This window comes from Bos javanicus, chromosome 5, assembly GCF_032452875.1.
Source record: "Bos javanicus breed banteng chromosome 5, ARS-OSU_banteng_1.0, whole genome shotgun sequence".
NCBI lineage: Eukaryota > Metazoa > Chordata > Mammalia > Artiodactyla > Bovidae > Bos > Bos javanicus.
Genome location: NC_083872.1, coordinates 15,241,475 through 15,261,251, shown reverse-complemented (window position 1 = coordinate 15,261,251; position 19,777 = coordinate 15,241,475). Strand labels below are relative to the sequence as shown.

General features: G+C 37.0%; 1 protein-coding gene and 1 non-coding gene across 6 annotated transcripts in view; both read right to left on the bottom strand.

Moving 5' to 3' along the window:
• Positions 1-19,777, bottom strand: part of LRRIQ1 (leucine rich repeats and IQ motif containing 1) — a 223,193-nt gene that overhangs the window by 124,509 nt on the left and 78,907 nt on the right. For all 5 annotated transcript variants that reach the window (XM_061415659.1, XM_061415661.1, XM_061415660.1 and 2 more), the window contains one exon: positions 13,569-13,662. In XM_061415659.1, coding sequence (XP_061271643.1) covers positions 13,569-13,662 — 94 coding nt within the window. The remainder of the gene's footprint in view (positions 1-13,568; positions 13,663-19,777) is intronic.
• LOC133249048 (U6 spliceosomal RNA) lies at positions 3,855-3,961 on the bottom strand. The gene has a single exon (XR_009736855.1). It is a non-coding gene; the product is annotated as a U6 spliceosomal RNA (small nuclear RNA).

Genomic DNA, 19,777 nt, shown 5'->3' with positions numbered 1-19,777 from the left:
GGAACAGAATAGAGAATGCAGAAATAGACCAACATAGTCAGTATAATGGAGAAAAGATAACACTTTTCAACTATTGGTGCTAGAGTAACTGAGCATCCCCCTGTGCAAAAAAATTAAAGAATCTAAACGTCCAGATGCAGACCTCTTAAGCTTCACAGAAATTAACTCAAAATGGATCACAGACTTTAAAGCAAAGTGCAAAACCCTAAAACTCCTATAAGAAAAAAAAATCTAATAAAATCCAGATGACCTTGGGTATGGTGATGACTTTTTAGATACAATACCAAAGGCATATCTATGAAAAATCTGTTGATGAATTGAACTTCATTAAAATTAAAAATTCCCACACCTAGGGACACTGTCAATTCGATGACAAGTCATACACTGGGAGAAAATATTTGCAAAAGACACATCTGATAAATTACTGTTATCCAAAATATACAAAAAAGAAAAGCTTAAAACTCAATGATAAGAAAATGAATGTCTTGGTTTAAAAGTGAGCCAAACATATTAAAGACATCTTACCAAAATATATAAATACGACAAACAAGCATTAATTAATGGATTGCAAATTATAACAACAATGAGATACTGCTACCTACCTAGTATAATGTCCACAATCCAAAATACTGATAACACCAAATGCTGGTGAGGAGGTGGAGAAACAGGAATTCTAATTAAGTGCTGGTGGTAATGAAAAATGGGAGAGACATTTTGGAAGATAGTTTGGTGGTTTCTTACCAAATTAAACATCTTTATTTTTGATCTAGCAATCAGTCTCCTTGGTATTTATCCAGATGAACTGAAAATGCATGTCCATACAAAAACCTGCCCATATATGTTTATAGCAGTTTTATTTGTTTCAGCCAAAAATTGGAAACAACCAAGATGTCCTTCAGTAGGTGAACTGAAAGATAAACTGTGATATATTCATACAGTATAAAATTATTTAGCATTAAAAAAATGAGCTATCCATCCATGAACAAACATAGAGGAAATGCAAATGCGTATTACTGAGTGAAAAAAGCCGATCTGAAAAAGGCATATATTGTATAATTCCAGTTGTTCTACATTCTGGAAAAAAAGCAAAACTATGTAGACAACAAGATTAATGGTTGCTTTAAGAGGTTAAAGCAAGCAAAGAAATGCTCAGAATTCTCCAAGCTAGGCTTTAACAGTACATGAACTTCCAGATATTCAAGCTGGGTTTAGAAAAGGCAGAGGAACCAGATATCAAATTGACAACATCCACTGGATCACAGAAAAAGCAAGAGAATTCCAGAAAAACAGAATTCTGCTTCATCAACTAAGCTAAAGCCTTTGACTGTGTAGACCACAACAAATTGTGGAACATTCTTAAAGAGATGGAAATACCAGACCACCTAACCTGCCTCCTGAACAACCTGTATGCAGGTCAAGAAGCAACAATGGACTGGTTGGGAAAGGAGTGCATCATGGCAATATATAGCCACCCTGCTTATTAAATTTAAATGTAGAGCACATCATGCAAAATGCCAGCCTGGATGAAGCACAAGCTGGAATCAAGATTGCCAGGAGAAAAATCAGTAACCTCAGGTATCCTGATGACAACACGTTTATGGCAGAAAGCAAAGAGGAACTAAAGAACCTCTAGATGGAGGTAGAAGAGTGAAATAGCTGGCTTAAAACTCAACATTCAAAAACTGAAGATCATGGCATCTGATCCCATCATTTCATGGCAAATGATGATCCCATCATTTCATGGCAAATAGATGGGGAAACAATGGAAACGGTGACAGATTTTATTTTCTTGGGCTTCAAAATCACTGCAGATGTTGACTGCAGCCATGAAATTAAAAGATGCTTGCTCCTTGGAAGCAAAGATATGACTAAGCTAGACAGCATGTTAAAAAGCAGAGACATCACTTTGCCAACAAGGTCCATCTAGTCAAACTACGGTTTTTCCAGTAGTCATGTATGGATTTGAGAGTTGGACCCTGAAGGCTGAGTGCCAAAGAATTGATTTTTTTGAACTGTGATGCTGGAGAAGACTCTTGAGAGTCCCTTGGACTGCAAAGAGATCAAACCAGTCTATCCTAAAGGAAATCAATCCTGAATATTCATTGGAAGGACTGATGCTGAAGCTGAAACTCCAATATTTTGGCCATCTGATGTGAAGAGCCGACTCATTAGAACTAGGGGCTCTAAGACAGAAGGGGGGGACACCCAATAATTGGAGGCTGGGTCATAGCCACCTTTAGAGGGAGAAGAAGTGGTCTGGGAGCAACAAAGAGCAAGGGGCTATTACTCCGTAGCAGCTTTATATTAGGCTGGGCAACTGGGCAGTTTCGTATTAAAAAAATAAACTGAGTACCAAATAAAAAAAAAAAAGAAAAGACTCTGATGCTGAAAAGATTGAAGGCAGGAGGAGAAGGGGATGATAGAGGACGAGATGGTTGGATGGCATCCCTGACTCAATGGACATGAGTTTGAGCAAGCTCCAGGGCATGGTGATGGACAGGGAGGCCTGGTGTGTTGCAGTCCAAAGAGTTGCAAAGAGCTGGACACGACTGAGCAAATGAACAACAACAAATGGTTAAAGTAGAGGGAGGGATGAAAGGGCAAAGCACAGAGAATTGTTAAGGCTATAAAACGATTCTACGCATTACCACATGGTGGATACATGTCATAACACATTCAAAACCCATAGAATGTAAAACACTGAGAGTAAACTCTAATATAAATCTACGGAGTTTGGGTGATAAATATGTGTCAGTGTAGGTTCATTGACTGTAAAAAGTATACCGCTTTGGGACTTCCCTGGCAGTCCGGTGGTTAAGATTCCATGATTCCAATGCAGGGAGCACAGGTTTGATCTCTGGTCAGGGAATGAAGATTCTACATGCCGTGCACCATGGCCAAAAAATAAAAGTATACTGCTTTGGTGTGGGATATTTACAGTGAGGGAAATTGTACATGTGTGGGGACTGGGGGTATGTGTGCTTTCTCTACTTTCTGCTCAGCTTTGCTGTTAACCTAAAAGTGCTCTAAAAATAAATTTTGGTAATTAAAAAATGAAACAAACAGTTCTTAAACACTAAATGAAGGATGGCAGGGTAAGAGTACTAAAATGCTAAGAGTTAAGAAGGCAAAGCCTAATAACCGTTTTTCCTTCTATCTAGGTTGTATAGTCAGGATTGATATAGCTATTTGTGCAAACACAGTTGTAAAATATAATTTTAATTATTTTTTAATGGAGGAAGTGGTTCATTAAGGCAAAAATGCATAAGGCTAACCAAAGTCATAATGCATCCTGTGTATAGTTTATGATCTTGGTAGCCTTGGTATTAAATAAAAGTCATCATAAGAGAGGTACAAATACATCTTTTTCAATGAAACAAAATAGAAGAATACCACAGTTTTCCATTTCCTGGGGACACAGTTGACTAGCTCCCAAACTCCTCCAACCACTCCAGAAATACTGCCTTATTTTCCCCTTACAGATAACAAATAAGAGAAAAAAAATTAGATTTAGATTTGGTTTTTCAGGGTAATTATCAAATGTTTTACAATGTTAAGAAGCAGATAAAAGCTTTGCTAATAATAAAGAGTTTAAGCTGTTAAAAATTTGAGCCCATATATTTTGAGCTTTTAAAAAGTTATTTATTTTTAATTAAAGGATAATTACAATATTCCGTTAGTTTTTTCCATACATCAACATGGATCAGCCATAGCTATACCTACGTCCTCTCCCTCTTGAGTCTCCCACTCATCTCCCAACCCATCGCACCCCTCTAGGTTGTCACAGAGCCCCAGTTTTGAGTTCCCTGAGTCCTACAGCAAATCCTCCCTGGCTATCTATTTTACATATGCTACAAAATATAGATTGGCTCATGAATTAATGTGTCGTCCTTGCACAGGGGCCATGCTAATCTTCTCTGTATCATTCCAATTTTAGTATATGTGCTTCTGCAGCTAGCATTGTTTTGAACTTTTTGAGGTGGCTTGAAGTTAGAATGCTTATCAATTCAAAAACTACCTATAATGCTTACCACAAAGGGTTACATATCTGGCATATATTGTGTTTCTGCTTAGAGTCATTGAAGATATGATTCAAAAGCAGAACATTACCTTAAGATAATAGCTATTCATCACAGGTGATAAGGTAAGCAGAGGCATTCACCTCAGAGATACAATATTAAATATAACAGGAAATCTTTTTCTAAGGCTTTCCTGTGGCTCAGTGGGTAAAGCATCTGCCTGCAACGTGGGAGACCTGGCTTCGATCCCTGGGTTGGGAAGATCACATGGAAAAGGCAAAGGCTACCCACTCCAGTATTCTGGTCTGGAGAAACTCCAAGGGGGTCACAAAGAGTCAGACACAACTGCTGCTGCTGCTGCTGCTGCGTCGCTTCAGTCGTGTCCGACTCTGTGCAACCCCGTAGACGGCAGCCCACCAGGCTTCCCCGTCCCTGGGATTCTCCAGGCAAGAACATTGGAGTGGGCTGCCATTTCCTTCTCCAATGTATGAAAGTGAAAAGTGAAAGGGAAGTCGCTCAGTCGTGTCCGACTCTTAGCGACCCCTAAGGGTCGAAGCCTACCAGGCTCCTCTGCCCATGGGATTTTCCAGGCAAGAGTACTGGAGCGAACACAACTGAGTGACTTTCAATTTCACTTTTTCATCAAAGCAAGGAAATATTCAATCCTACCAAATAATTTATTACAGTACTAAGAAAGCAACATTGTATTCTAACTATTCATAAAAATACCCAGTCAGATTTCTTTAAGATATGACTGTGATGTCAAAATAACTTATTTAATAATAATTATAAAATGTCAAGTGTGAAAAAATGATTTTTGAGAGGTGATAATAGAGAGTATTGAAAGTTAAGACTATACTGGTGTTCATAATGCTTTAAAAATGCTCTATTACTGGTAAATTTTAAAAAAATTAAATCTCGTAAATTATAGAAGAGCAAATAAAAGGCTTTTAATAACTTGGTGGAAATAGTTCTTGAGAATAGCAACATTTCTAATTCTTTGGGTACCAAGCAAATATCAATCTGATACCTTGATTTCCAGAATGAACCTGATCAGCTGATGAAATGAGTTATGCCAGTGACAGGCTCCAGTCTTTGAAATAGGTTCCCAGGAGGCGCTAGTGGTAAAGAACCCGCCTACCACTGCAGGAGACTTAAGAGACATGGGCTTGATCCCTGGGTCAGGAAGATCCCGTGAAGAAGGGAATGACTATCCTTGGACAGAGGAGCCTGGACAGAGGAGCCAGGCAGGCCACGGCCCCTGGGGTCTCAAAGAGTTGGACATGACTGAAGCAACTGCACACATATGCATACCTTGGAAGGGAAATTAATAAAGCATATTATCTTATTATTATAAGTTGCATTCTTAGGGGTTAGGTAAAGCTAACTATCTTTTCCTTGAGGGTATAATCATTTCAGTAAGTGGTTGTATACACAAAACTTCTCACCAGGATGGTGGACCCATGGTGACAGTGCAGATGCAGTAATACTTGTGAGACACTCGTGAGAAGTCATCTTTCAGGTCTCAATATGGCTAAATGAGGAGTCAGTAAAAAGAAGGCAATGCTCATGCTGCTCACATGAGAGCCTCAGGGTCTAACACATCTATCTTTGCCTTAAAGTAAAGTGAAGCTGCTCAGTTGTGTCTGACTCTTTGCGACCCCATGGACTGTAGGTTCTTCCATTCATGGGATTTTCCAGGCAAGAATACTAGAGTGGGTTGTCATTTCCTTCTCCAGGGGATCTTCCCGACCCAGGGATCGAACCCAGGTCTCCCTCATTGTAGGCAGACACTTTACCGTCTGAGCCACCAGGGAAGTCTAAGTCTTTGCCTTAGTGACTCTCTAAATTAATTGAGATGAGAATTCAAGGAAGATTTTTTTGTGGGTCTCCAATCCCCAGGGTAGTGTTTCTGATAAGCTTGTCCTTGAAATACTTCTTCAGCTGTGCTTGGGATGTTTTTTGAAATGAAGAGTCCTCCGCTACACATAGACCTCTATTGACAAGTTCGGGGAAATGTGTATATATATATATATATATATATATTTAAATTCAGTCTTTCTTGTGCACTTTAAAGAATAAAATCAATACATTGGGAAGAAAATAGACTACAGCATGTTATGCTAAAATCAGATATGGTCAAGTTTGAAGTAAAAAAATAACTGAAACTCAAATCATTTATAAAATATCTTAAATTAAAAAAACAGCTTGCATTTTTCTTAAGGAAACTTATAGTCTATATATCAAGGATATCAGAAGAGTTTGCTAAAATAAGAGACACTGTGGTCTCTGGGCAGTAACATTCCAATGATATGTCACTGGTTAACATTGCCATTAGTTTTATATAAATGGTATGAAGGTGTTTTTAGAAAACTATCCCTGTAATTCTAAAATTCAACAGCACATATCAAATACATAAAGAAACAATTCATAAATGTGTCTGAATATTTCTGAGCAATTATTTCTATTCAGAAATAATTGATGGTTGGAATGGAGAGCCATTTTAACCAAATAAACCAATACCATCCAAGGGGCAAAAAAATTAGAATTTGTTTTATCTGATTAAGGATCATATTACTATTTTACCACAAATATCTTATTTAATAAAATAAATGTTTATGTTCCAGACAACCAAAGTAATGAAAGGTACATTCAGAGTTAACACAGGACGGTAGAGTTGTTTCTAGGTGGTGCAACTGTCATCATGTGGAGACTATTGAGATGTTAATTGACACCAGGTTAGTATGGGGAAAAGTGACAGCTTTATCATCAAATGCTATATTTTGGACATATTAATAGTTACTGATATAGACTCATTAAGTACAATATTTTAGCTACATGTAATAATTCTAGAGAATGGGGGACAACAGACCTTGAATTTTTACGTTTGGAATATTCTGATGTTACACTCATCATCTTTACATAAAATAGTTCCCAGGTTATTTTAGTTAGATGTTTTGAATCTTTGGGTGTAAACATGTAGTTTGGTGGGATCTTGAAAAGTGTGACAGTGTCTTGAAATCTGTGAATCACATAATAAATATCCAGATTGGAGCTAATGGTTTATTTCAACAATTTTTTTTCTTGAATCTTTTTTTAAGGAACAGTAGTCAGATTTGTATAAATTAGTAGTGCAGGGATTGGCTTTAAAATCAAATGCAGCCTTATAAAGACTCTATGATAAATATATTAGAAAGTGCTGTAACAAGTTGATTCATGTTTGAAATGAAGTATAAGGACACTGTGAGATCTCAGCCTTAGTTTTTCCAGCTGGGCTCCTCCTAGTCAAGGGCTGAATCAATATTTCATTCAGTGAAAACTTCCTGGTGAATATTCTGTCACTTAAGAAGCTCTATTAATCATTCATGAACGAAACACATTCCCAAAGGAAATTCCAAACTGAGTCTGTGGATTAAGTTTTAAAAAGAGAATTTTTAGTACATCAGTTTTGTTCGTGTTATCACTGGCTGGACATGAAAGTAAGAAGCCAATTGGGAAAATCTATAACTAATCCCTTTGTTGGTATCAAGGGGTTATGTAAAGTTCAGCAGAACACACTAGTAAAAGTTTGAGTTGATCGTTTCATTAACAAATACATATTTTATAGATCACTAGATTTTAAACTATTTAGATAAGTGAATCTCTTCTTAAAATTATGAAAGCTGTGTTAGGGCAACTGGATCTATATGAAATTTGATAGGTAAAATTTACAAGTTGGTATTGTTCTAGTTCACAAAGACTAATTTAAACATAGACAATATAATAGCTAAATAATTGTACATATAAATACTATTCTATTTTCTCTCAGTATTATTTCTAATTAAGTAATTTCTTTAAAACTATAAAGTATATATATTAAGTGCAGTAAAATGTGAATATTATTATCTTTATATATGTCTTACAATAGGTTATATCAGTAGGTTTTACAACAAGCATATTTATTCAATTAAATAAGTGTTGATGCTTTCTACAAACAAAATAACAAAAAATAAATAAAAGATTATTCAGGACATAGGTTTGCTTTAAACCTCTACAACTTGCAACATGGCAGCTGTTCAGATGGTAACTAATACCAGATCAGCTACAGAATTCATGCCCTATTTGCCCAACACCTAATAGTAAAACCATTATCCCCTTGCTCTGAATAATGTACACAACTGCCATTCTGATTTGTCATTGTATGCCAATTCTATAACTTATTCTCTATAGTTACTTGGGAAAATAAAAATATCTCTCTAGAAACAACCCATTAGACATCTTTATAATAAATAATATCACCTGTCAAACAGTCCTTCAGACATAACTTCACTCATTATATGGGTTTCGAGAAGTGAGGACCCAAACTTGGGGATCAGTGCTCTAAATCTCAATGAAAGAGAAGCAGTCCTAGATTGCAAGTTAGTGCACCTGTATGGGGACCTTGACTGTTTCTATTCCAGAAGATGAAGTCCTTCACCAAGCTGGCAAAATGTTTCTATTATGTCTAGAAACATAATCAGGTGGCCTTTTCACATCTACACACATTCTTTAAATACTTGTACTTTCTGATCACTGTCTGATTTGATCAAGATAATCACAATGGTGTGATCACTCACCTAGAGCCAAACATCCTGGAATGTGAAATCAAGTGGGCCTTAGAAAGCATCACTACGAACAAAGCTAGTGGAGGTGATGGCATTCCAGTTGAGCTATTTCAAATCCTGAAAGATGATGCTGTGAAAGTGTTGCACTCAATATGCCAGCAAATTTGGAAAACTCAGCAGTGGCCATAGGACTGGAAAAGGTCAGTTTTCATTTCAATCCCAAAGAAAGGCAATGCCAAGGAATGCTCAAACTATCGCACAATTGCACTCATCTCACATGTTAGTAAAGTAATGCTCAAAATTCTCCAAGCCAGGCTTCAGCAATACGTGAACCGTGAACTTCCAGATATTCAAGCTGGTTTTGGAAAAGGCAGAGGAACTAGAGATCAAATTGCCAACATCCGCTGGATAATGGAAAAAGTAAGAGAGTTCCACAAAAACATCTATTTCTGCTTTACTGACTATGCCAAAGCCTTTGACTGTGTGGATCACAATAAACTGTGGAAAATTCTGAAAGAGACGGGAATATCAGACCACCTGACCTGCCTCTTGAGAAACCTATATGCAGGTCAGGAAGCAACAGTTAGAACTGGATATGGAACAACAGACTGGTTCCAAATAGGAAAAGGAGTACATCAAGGCTGTATATTATCACCCTGCTTTTTCAACTTATATGCAGAGTACATCATGAGAAACGCTAGGCTGGAAGAAGCATAAGCTGGAATCAAGATTACCGGGAGAAATATCAGTAATCTCAGATATGCAGATGACACCACCGTTATGGCAAAAAGTGAAGAGGAACTAAAAAGCCTCTGGATGAAAGTGAAAGTGGAGAATGAAAAAGTTGGCTTAAAGCTCAACATTCAGAAAACTAAGATCATGGCATCTGTTCCCATCACTTCATGGGAAATAAATGGGGAAACAGTGGAAAGAGTGTCAGACTTTATTTTGGGGCTCCAAAATCACTGTAGATGGTAATTGCAGCCATGAAATTAAAAGACGCTTACTCCTTGGAAGGAAAGTTATGACCAACCTAGATAGCATATTGAAAAGAAGAGACATTACTTTGCCAACAAAGGTCCATCTAGTCAAGGCTATGGTTTTTCCAGTGGTCATGTATGGATGTGAGAGTTGGACTGTGAAGAAAGCTGAGCGCCGAAGAACTGATGCTTTTGAACTGTGGTGTTGAAGACTCTTGAGAGTCCCTTGGACTGCAAGGAGTTCCAACCAGTCCATTCTAAAGGAGATCAGTCCTGGGTGTTCCTTGGAAGGAATGATGCTAAAGCTGAGACTCCAGTACTTTGGCCACCTCATGCGAAGAGTTGACTCATTGGAAAAGATGTTAAAACAGCTATTATAAATGTTATCCATATGTTGAAGATGATTCAGGAATATATGAACATGATTAAGAGAGAAACTGTAAATGTTAAAAAAAAATAAAGAAAACTTGTAGAAATGAAAATCATAACATCTAATCTGAACTGAAAAACAGTTTAGATAGGATTAACTGCAGAGCAGTTACACATGAAGAAAACATCAGGGGATTTGAAGCCACAGCAATAACTAGTAAGACTGAAATATAGGCAGAAAACAAAAACAATAAATATAAGAACAAAGCAATAGTGACTTCAAGGATGCATCAAGTGGTCTAATATTGGTGAAGTTGGAGTTCTCGTAGGAGAAGATAGAAGGAAGCAGAAAAAAATACTTAAAAACAATGGCCAAAATTTTTCACAATTTTATGGAAACTATAAATCCACAATATCCAAGAGGTTCAGTAAATTCTAAGCAGAATTGCAACATGGATGGACTAAAAATTATCATATTAAGTGAGGTATGTCAGACAAAGACAAATATCATACTATGTCACCTATATGTGGAATCAAAAAAGTGATACAAATGAACTTATTTACAGTACAGAAATAGACTCACAGACTTAGAAGATAAACTTATGGTTACCAAAGAATAAAGGCAGGGAAGAGGGATACACTGGGAGCTGGCTTCCCTGGTGGCTCAGTGGTAAAGAATCTGCCCACCAATGCAGGAGACAGAAGAGACACAGGTTTGATCCTTGGGTCGGGAAGATCCCCTGGAGAAGGAAATGGCAACCTACTCCAGTATTCTTGCCTGGGAAATCCCATGGACAGAGGAGCCGGCAGGCTGTAGTTCATGAGGTTGCAAAACATTCATACATGACTTAGTGACTGAATAACAACAACAAAATTAACAGATATATACTACTATATATCAACTAAACAATAAGGACCTACTGCATAACATAGGGAACTATATTCAATATCTTATAATAACCCATAATAGAAAAATTCTGAAAAGAATACACCCACACAAATAATTGAATCATGTTGCTGTGCATGTGAAACTAACACAACATGGTAAGACAAATCTACAGCAATTAGAAAAACGCTAAGCAAATAAACAAGGAAAAAATCCTAAGGAGAGTAAATCTATCTAAAACCACATCAAAGCACGTTATAATCAAATTGCTGAAAACCACTGATAAAATCTTAAAAGTACCCAGAGACAGAGAAATGAAGACAAGAATGTCCACAGACTTCTCCTTAGAAACAGTGAAAGCCATAAGACAGTGGAGAGACTTTTTTTTTTTTTAATAAAAAGATAATATTTTATTTGGGGCATTTACTCAGTATTTCACAGATCCTCAACAAGTTTTGAGGTAGGTTAATATTAGTATTTATTTTACAAACTAAAACCCAGGCAGAGATTACATCACTTGTTGCAAACCATAACAGAAGTCCTACCGTAACCAAGAATAACATGGTTTTTCAGATTAATCTGATGTGTGTGAATTTAATAGTGATAGCTTGCAAACAGTCATTAAAAACAAAACAAAACCCAAACCCCACTATATATTATAGAAATTCTACTTTGGGTATTTTGTAGTTCTTAAATCAGTCCTACAATGATTATACATGCTTTTGAATAACCTACTTATTCTCATTACAAATCTATTTATGTACAACTAATCCTTTTGGAGAAGGCAATGGCACCCCACTCCAGTCCTCTTGCCTGGAAAATCCCATGGAAGGAGGGGCCTGGTGGGCTGCAGTCCACGGGGTCGCTAGGGGTCGGACACGACTGAGCAACTTCACTTTATTTTTTCACTTTCATGCATTGGAGAAGGAAATGGCAACCCATTCCAGTGTTCTTGCCTGGAGAATCCCAGGGACGGGGAGCCTGGTGGGCTGCCGTCTATGGGGTCGCACAGAGTTGGACACAACTGAAGCGACTTAGCAGCAGCAATCCTTGTAATTGAAGAAGGAAATGTCAGTCCACTCCAGTACTCTTGCCTGGAAAATCCTACGGACAGAGGAGCCTGGCAGTCTACAGTCCATGGGGTCGCAAGAGTAGGACATGACTTAGCGACTAAATCATCACCAATGCTTATAGTAACAAATTAGCACATTATTGATTTTGTTGTTTTCTGCTTTTGGGGTGGGTGGAGCAGGAAGATAATCAGCAAGCTTTCCTCAGAGTGCTAGGCAGGTTTTAAGTACAGGTGCTATGCTCAACGCACCATCTCTGGTGATTTGGAGTCAAAGGAAAGCAGATATCTAAGGAAGCCAAGATCCAGAAAAGATGCCTGGATCCAAAAGAGGTGGAGGCCCTGCACAAGTCAAAAAGAAGACAAAAGCACTATCATCTCAGGCTACTGATACTCGGCATCATGATACAGCATCCCAATTTATGGGAAGAGCTCTTAAAAGACCAGTAAATTAGAGAGAGACATTTTTATTTTTTATTTATTTATTTTTTTTACAGTTATACATATAAATATTTATTATTTTTTACATTGTCTTTCATTATACAATGTTACAAGATATTGAGTATAATCCCTGTTCTATACAGTAGGTCATTGTTGGTTATCTGTTTTATATACAGTAATACGAGACAGCAAAAGAGACACTGATGAGAGAGACATTTTTAAAGTATTGGAAGAGGGTTATAAAATACTTGAAGAGGGGACTAACTACCAAGAGGAATAAGTTAATTTTTCAAGGTGATTAAAAAGCTTCCCTGGTGGCTCAGACGGTAAAGCGTCTGCCTGCAATGTGGGAGACCAGGGTTTGATTCCTGGATCGGGAAGATCCCCTGGAGAATCCACTCCAGCAATTCTTGCCTGGAAAATCTCATGGACGGAGGAGCCTGACAGGCTACAGTCCAAGGGGTCGCAAAGAGTTGGACACGACTGAGCAACTTCACTTTCAGTTTCACTTTCAAAGTGATAAAAATGATTTGATGATTTCTATGCAATAGTCATATTCATAAATAAACTGATAAATTTTATTATATGTAAATTACTTCAAAAAAACTGATTACAATGTTGGCTATCTTAGGGAAAATGCTGTTAGCATAATTTGAGAATTTCAGATTAGAGAACTTTTTTAAAAAGAAAATTCATTTAAAAAATCACGAAGTATATTTTTTCATTTACATCTAGGTACTTACTGCAGTATTCCAAATAGAGGCTAAATTCACACATACTTATAATACATACTTTAACAGACACCAACTTTCTCTTTTCAGAAAATAAAAACAAAATCAAATTATTACCAGAAAGGAAATAATTTTAAATGGCAAACTATGGGATGTAGATGACTCAAAAAGTAATTCCACAAAAATGTCTTTTCTATAAACACAAACCTAAGTCAACATCATACTAAAATTGTCATATAATCAGTAGTATGGATCAGAATTATCATTTCAAATTTATATTAGTTCTTACATGTACAAAAAATTATTTTAGGCAGAAGGTATTTTTTAAACTACTTTTATAAAATTGTTCTATTTAGAATAACTTTTGAATTGTTCTTTATTCACTTTTCCCAGGCAATTATTAATAATATACACAGAACAATTTTCATCAAATTGTGTTCTCTGCAATTATAATAAAGTACATACATAGGGTGCAACAATATTTATTTACCTCCAGTTTATTTCTTGAAGAAGTGGGTTTCCAGTGAGAGACAATTCATGGAGAGAAAAGCACGCATCAAACCACTTTATGGCACTTGTAAGATCTATAGAAAACAAACAATGAAAATTATTATGAGGTATTACAGATAAAGAAAAATAGTTATACATAAATGACCATTTTATGTTTGACTATTAAAGAAAAGCACAAAATTATTTATTCTACATGTTTTTAAAAGACAATATTAAGAGACTCTGCTATCATAATATATATTTCTACCATTTAGTAGCTGTGTGAATTTATGCAAATCATACAATTGCTTGGTAATTCAGGTTTATATCTATCTCATAGGGTGAGAATTAAATGAGCATGTAAACAGCTTAGAGCAAGCTTTGCCAGATCGTTAACACAACATATAAAAAAGTAAAGTCAAAAGTAATCGGAGAGTGGTAAAAATGGAACATTTGCCTAAACAGAATTACATGTATACTTTCAAAAGTAAAAACAGTAGGTCAATCCAGCAATCCAGGGTACATTAAGAGTAATTTATACTGGAATTGCTCTCCCACAGAAAACAATCATAAAACTGGACAATAAACAGGAAGCACCTGTTTTTAAGCCTGACTTGGGAGAAAACAGCAAACACACATGGTGAGCTGACAATTACAATTTTTTTTTTTTTTTGCCTAAAATTATTTAGCCACTTTAGAGCAAGAAAGTGGAAATCAAGCAAAGAGGCTGTTTTGCTGAGTGATGAGGCAAAGTTTAGACATGAGCCTGGAATTTATGGTGAAAAGTACTGTGAAGAAGCTGAGTGTATATATGTTGGTAGGAAGAGAATTGGGAAAAAGTCTATGTAAGGGTTTACCACCGCTCCTTGGTCGAGTGCTAGACAGGGCAACATTCTGAAACACCTAGCAAAGTTAACCTGCTACTAGGCTAAGAGCTGAGTGATGACATTATAGTTCACGCAGCAGGGAAAGACACTGGAATTTTAGCCCAGTCAGATAAGACTTAACCGAACACAGCATCTCAGAGATTCAGCCAAAATCCAGAAGGACCATGTATTAGGAGTGAAGACAATGCCCAGAGGTAGAGGAATGCATTGAGAGTTGAAAATTGAAATGATTTGCCATAGGAGAGAATGAAATTAAGGTTGACAGAAACACAATTATCCATCAATACCTTAACTGCCTGCTAGAATTACATTTACTACACTTTATAAGAAAGATAACAATAGCTGGACTCAGTACACTTGTAGTATGAACAATGCTCAGCATACAGTTACAAAGTATTGGACATTAAAAAGAAACAGGAAAATATCATCTATCATTACGAGAAAATCAGTTAAAAGGTGGACCAAATGGAAATCAATTTTTTGACAAAGACACCAAAGTCAATCAATGATGAAAACATTTTGTTCAAGAAGTGTTTCTGGAAAAACTAAATGTTGTTTAGTTGTTCAACAACTCATCTTTGACTCCACACCATTTGTAAAAATTAATTTCAGGTAGGTCATAGACCTAAAAGTAAAAACTTAAAGTACAAGACCTTTATAAGAAAGTTAAAAAGTATAGAAAACCATCTCATTCTGGATGTAGAAAAATATTACAAAGGACACAGAGAGCAAAAATTATTAAAAATAAAAAATTAAACCAAAATTTAAATTTCTGCTTATCTAAAGATACACTTAACAAAATTAATAGGTAAAAGAGAGACTGGGACAGAACACCCACAAAACATATGTCTGGCAAATAATTTCATCCAGAATACATAAATAATTTATTCAAACCAATAAAAAATAGCCAAATTTTTTAAATGGTAAGATACTTGAAAATACACAAAACAATATACAGAAACTATCAATAAAGGTATGCAAAGATGCTCCATATCATTATCCATCAGGGAAGTGCAAACTAAAACCATAACGAGATAATATAATGATATACCAAAACCCTATAGAACGGAGCGATTGGAACTCTAATGTGGGGAAGTAAAATGTTACAACTATTTGGGAAAACAGTTTTATTAGTTTCTTATAAAGTTAAGTATACACTAACAGGGGCTTCCCTGGTGGTTCAGATGGTAAAGAAACTGCCTACAATGCAGCAGACCCAGGTTCAATCTCTGGCTTGGGAAGATCCCCTGGAGAAGGGAATGGGAACCCACTCCAAGACTTGCCTGGAAAATTCCATGGATGTAGGAGCCTGATGGGCTAGAGTCCACAGGGTCAAAAAGAGTCAGACACGACTGAGCGACTTCACTTCACTTCTAGTATTCTTGCCTGGAGAATTCCATGGACAGAGGAGCCTGGAGGGCTACCGTCCATGGGGCCACAGAGTTGGACATGACTGAGTGACTAATACTTTTCACTTTGACTTTCATGTATCTACTCTATTATCCAGTAATTACATCCTTAAACATATATCCAAGAAAACTGAAAACTTGGGTTACAAAAGTATTTGTACATGAATTTCCATAGGAACTTTATAATCAGAGTGCCCCAAACAGATGGTCAATACTGAAATCAGACTGATTTTATTCCTTGCAGCTAAAGATAGAGAAGTTCTATATAAGCAAAAACAAGACCGGGAACTGACGTGGCTCAGATCATGAACTCCTTATTGCAAACTTAAGACTTAAGTGAAGAAAGTAGGGAAAACTACTAGACCATTCAGGTATGACCTAAATAAAATCCCTTACTACTATACAATAGACTCAGGGATTATATATGATAGAGTGACTGAAGAACCCTGGACAGAAGTTTGTGACATTGCACAGGAGTCAGTGATCAAAACCATCCCCAAGAAAAAGAAAAGCAAAAAGGCAAAATGGTATACTGAGGAGGCCTTACAAATAGGTAAGAAAAGAAGAGAAGCTAAAGATAAAGGAGCAAAGGAAAGATATATCCATCTGAATACAGAGTTCCAAAAAATAGCAAGGACAGATAAGAAAGCCTTCCTCAGTGATCAATGCAAAGAAACAGGAAAACAATAGAATGGAGAAGACTAGAGATCTCTTCAAGGAAATTAGAGATACCAAGGGAACATTTCAAGAAAAATGGGCACAATAAATGAAAGAAATGGTATGGACCTAACAGAAGCGGAAGAGACTAGGAAGAGGTAGCAAAAATACACTGAAAAACTATACAGAAAAAAGTCTTAATGACTGAGATAACCAGATGGTGTGTGATCATCCACCTAGAACCAGACATCCTGGAATATGAAGTCAAGTGGACCTTAGGAAGCATCACCATGAACAAAGCTAGTGGAGTTGATGGAATTCCAGCTGAGCTATTTCAAATTCTAAAAGATGATGATATGAAAGTGCTGCACTCAATATGCCAGCACATTTGGAAAACTCAGCAGTGGCCACAGGACTGGAAAAGGTCAGTTTTCATTCCAATCCCAACAAAAGGAAATCCTCAAACTACTTCACAGTTGCACTTATCTCACACACTTAAAATTCTCCAAGTTAGGCTTCAATAGTACATGAACCAAGAACTTCCAGATGTTTAAGCTGGATCTAGAAAAGGCAGAGGAACCAGAGATCAAATTGCCAACATCCATTGAATCATCAAAAAAGCAAGAGAGTTCCAGAAAACATCTACTTCCGCTTTATTGACTATGTCAAAGCCTTTGACTGTGTGGATCACAACAAACTATGGAAAATTATTAAAGGGATAGGAATACCAGACCACCTTACCTGCCTCCTGAGGAAACTGTATGCAGGTCAAGAAGCAACAGTTAGAACTGGACATGGAACAACAGACTGGTTCCAAATTGGGAAAGGAGTACATCAAAGCTGTATATTTTCACCCTGCTTATTTAACTTACATGTAGAGTACATTATATGAAATATAGGGCTGGATGAAGCACAAGCTGGAATCAAGATTACTGGAAGAAATATCATTAACCTCAGATATGCAGATGACACCACCTGCAGAAAGCAAAGAGGAACTAAAGAGCCTCTTAATGAAAGTGAAAGAGGAGAGTGAAAAGGCTGGCTTAAAAATCAACATTCAAAAAAACAAAAATCATGGCATCCAGTCCCATCACTTCATGGCAAACAGATGGGAAAACAGTGACAGACTTTATTTTCTTGGGTTCTAAAATCACTGCAGATGGTGACTGCAGCCATGAAATTAAAAGACACCTTCTCCTTGGAAGAAAAACTATGACCAACCTAGACAGCATATTAAAAAGCAGAGTCATTACTTTGCCATCAAAGGTCCGTCTAGTCAAGGCTATGGTTTTTCCAGTGGTCAAGTATAGATGTGGCAATTGAACTATAAAGAAACCTGAGTGCCAAAGAATTGATGCTTTTGAACTGTGATGTTGGAGAGGACTCTTGAGAGTCCCTTGGACTGCAAGGCGATCCAACCAGTCCATCCTAACAGAAATCAGTCCTGAGTATTCATTGGAAGGACTAATGCTGAAGTTGAAGTTCCAGTACTTTGGCCACCTGATGTGAAGATGTGACTCTTTAGAAAAGTCCAGTGCTGGGAAAGAGTGAAGATAGGAGGAAAAGGGGACAACAGAAGATGAGATGGTTGGAAGGCATCACTGACTGGATGTTCATGAGTTTGAGCAAACCTCAGGAGTTGGTGAGGGACAGGGAAGTCTGGAGTGCTGCGGTCCATGGGGTTGCAGAGTCGAACACCACTAAGCAACTGAACTGAACTGACCCCAAACAGCAAACAAAATATTAATCAACAGGAAAATTGACAAACTGTGATGTATTCATGCAATGGACCACACATCAGGAAAAAAAAAAAAAAAACATATTGCTGATAGAAACAACTGAACAACTGATGTGGTGGAATATCCCAAGAATGCCAACCAAAATCTAGAGTCAACAAAGAACATACTATTTGATTCCTTTAATATAAAGATGTAGGAAAGTCAGATTTAACCTATGGTGACAGATTTAGAACTGTGATTATCTCCACAAGGGGACTGACTAAAATTGGGGATGGTGAAGTTTGAGGGTAAGGGATTGTTTAACCAAATCAATACATCATTCTTTAATAAACTTTTGATGGATGTCTCCTCTGTAATGGTTAGGTGTCAACAAGTTAGACAAATGTGTTTACTTATCTTCATTAGACTAATTTTTTATAGGTATAGGATATATGAATTTTAAATAAGAATATAATTCTCACATTTTCCAAGGTTTACCAGAAAGATATGGAAGTAATATGAGTTTAAAAGTATAAAGAAAATTTTAATTAAATTATTTCACCACACATTCAAAGGAGTTTATAATACATGGCACCCTAATAAGCCATTCTGGCATTTTGACTATTTCAAGTTCAGTTCAGTTCAGTTCAGTTGCTCAGTTGTGTCCAACTCTTTAAGACCCCATGAATTGCAGCACGCCAGGCCTCCTTGTCCATCACCAACTCCTGGAGTTCACTCAGACTCACATCCATCGAGTTGGTGATGCCATCCAGCCATCTCATCCTCTGTCATCCCCTTCTCCTCCTGCCTCCAATCCCTCCCAGTATCACAGTCTTTTCCAATGAGTCAGCACTTCGCATGAGGTGGCCAAAGTACTGGAGTTTCAGCTTTAGCATCATTCCTTCCAAAGAACACCCAGGACCGATCTCCTTTAGGATGGACTGGTTGGATCTCCTTGCAGTCCAAAGGACTCTCAAAAGTCTTCTCCAACACCACAGTTCAAAAGCATCAATTCTTCGGTGCTTAGCTTTCTTCACAGTCCAACTCTCACATCCATACATGACCACAGGAAAAACCATAGCCTTGACTATGGTTTAAAATGCACTTTAAAAAAAAGGAGCAAATTTAAGAGCACTCTAATCTTCCTTCTTTTTCTTAAAAGCAAGAAATTAAATTCCCATGTGAAAGATATTTTCCTATAACAGAAGCAAAGAGACATTCTTGTCTTAAGGATGGGAAGCTAAGGCCAAGAGATATGTATGCAAACAAGCTTGTTAAACTAGCCTTTATTTCCTAGGCACTTTTCAATCCAATTAACTACCTTAGTGCCCAAGCCCCTCGGCTTCCTCTCATTTTCACAATTTACTACTCTTCGTCCGACTCACTATGTAAGTTCAACCTTAACTGCTTCTTGGGGTCTTAATTTTCTTGTGAGGACTCTCATGTACAAGTAAAAAAAAAAAAGAAAAATTAAAACTTGTATTTTTTTTCTTCTATTTATCTGATTTACATCAGTTTAATTCTCAGGCCCAGTTTGAG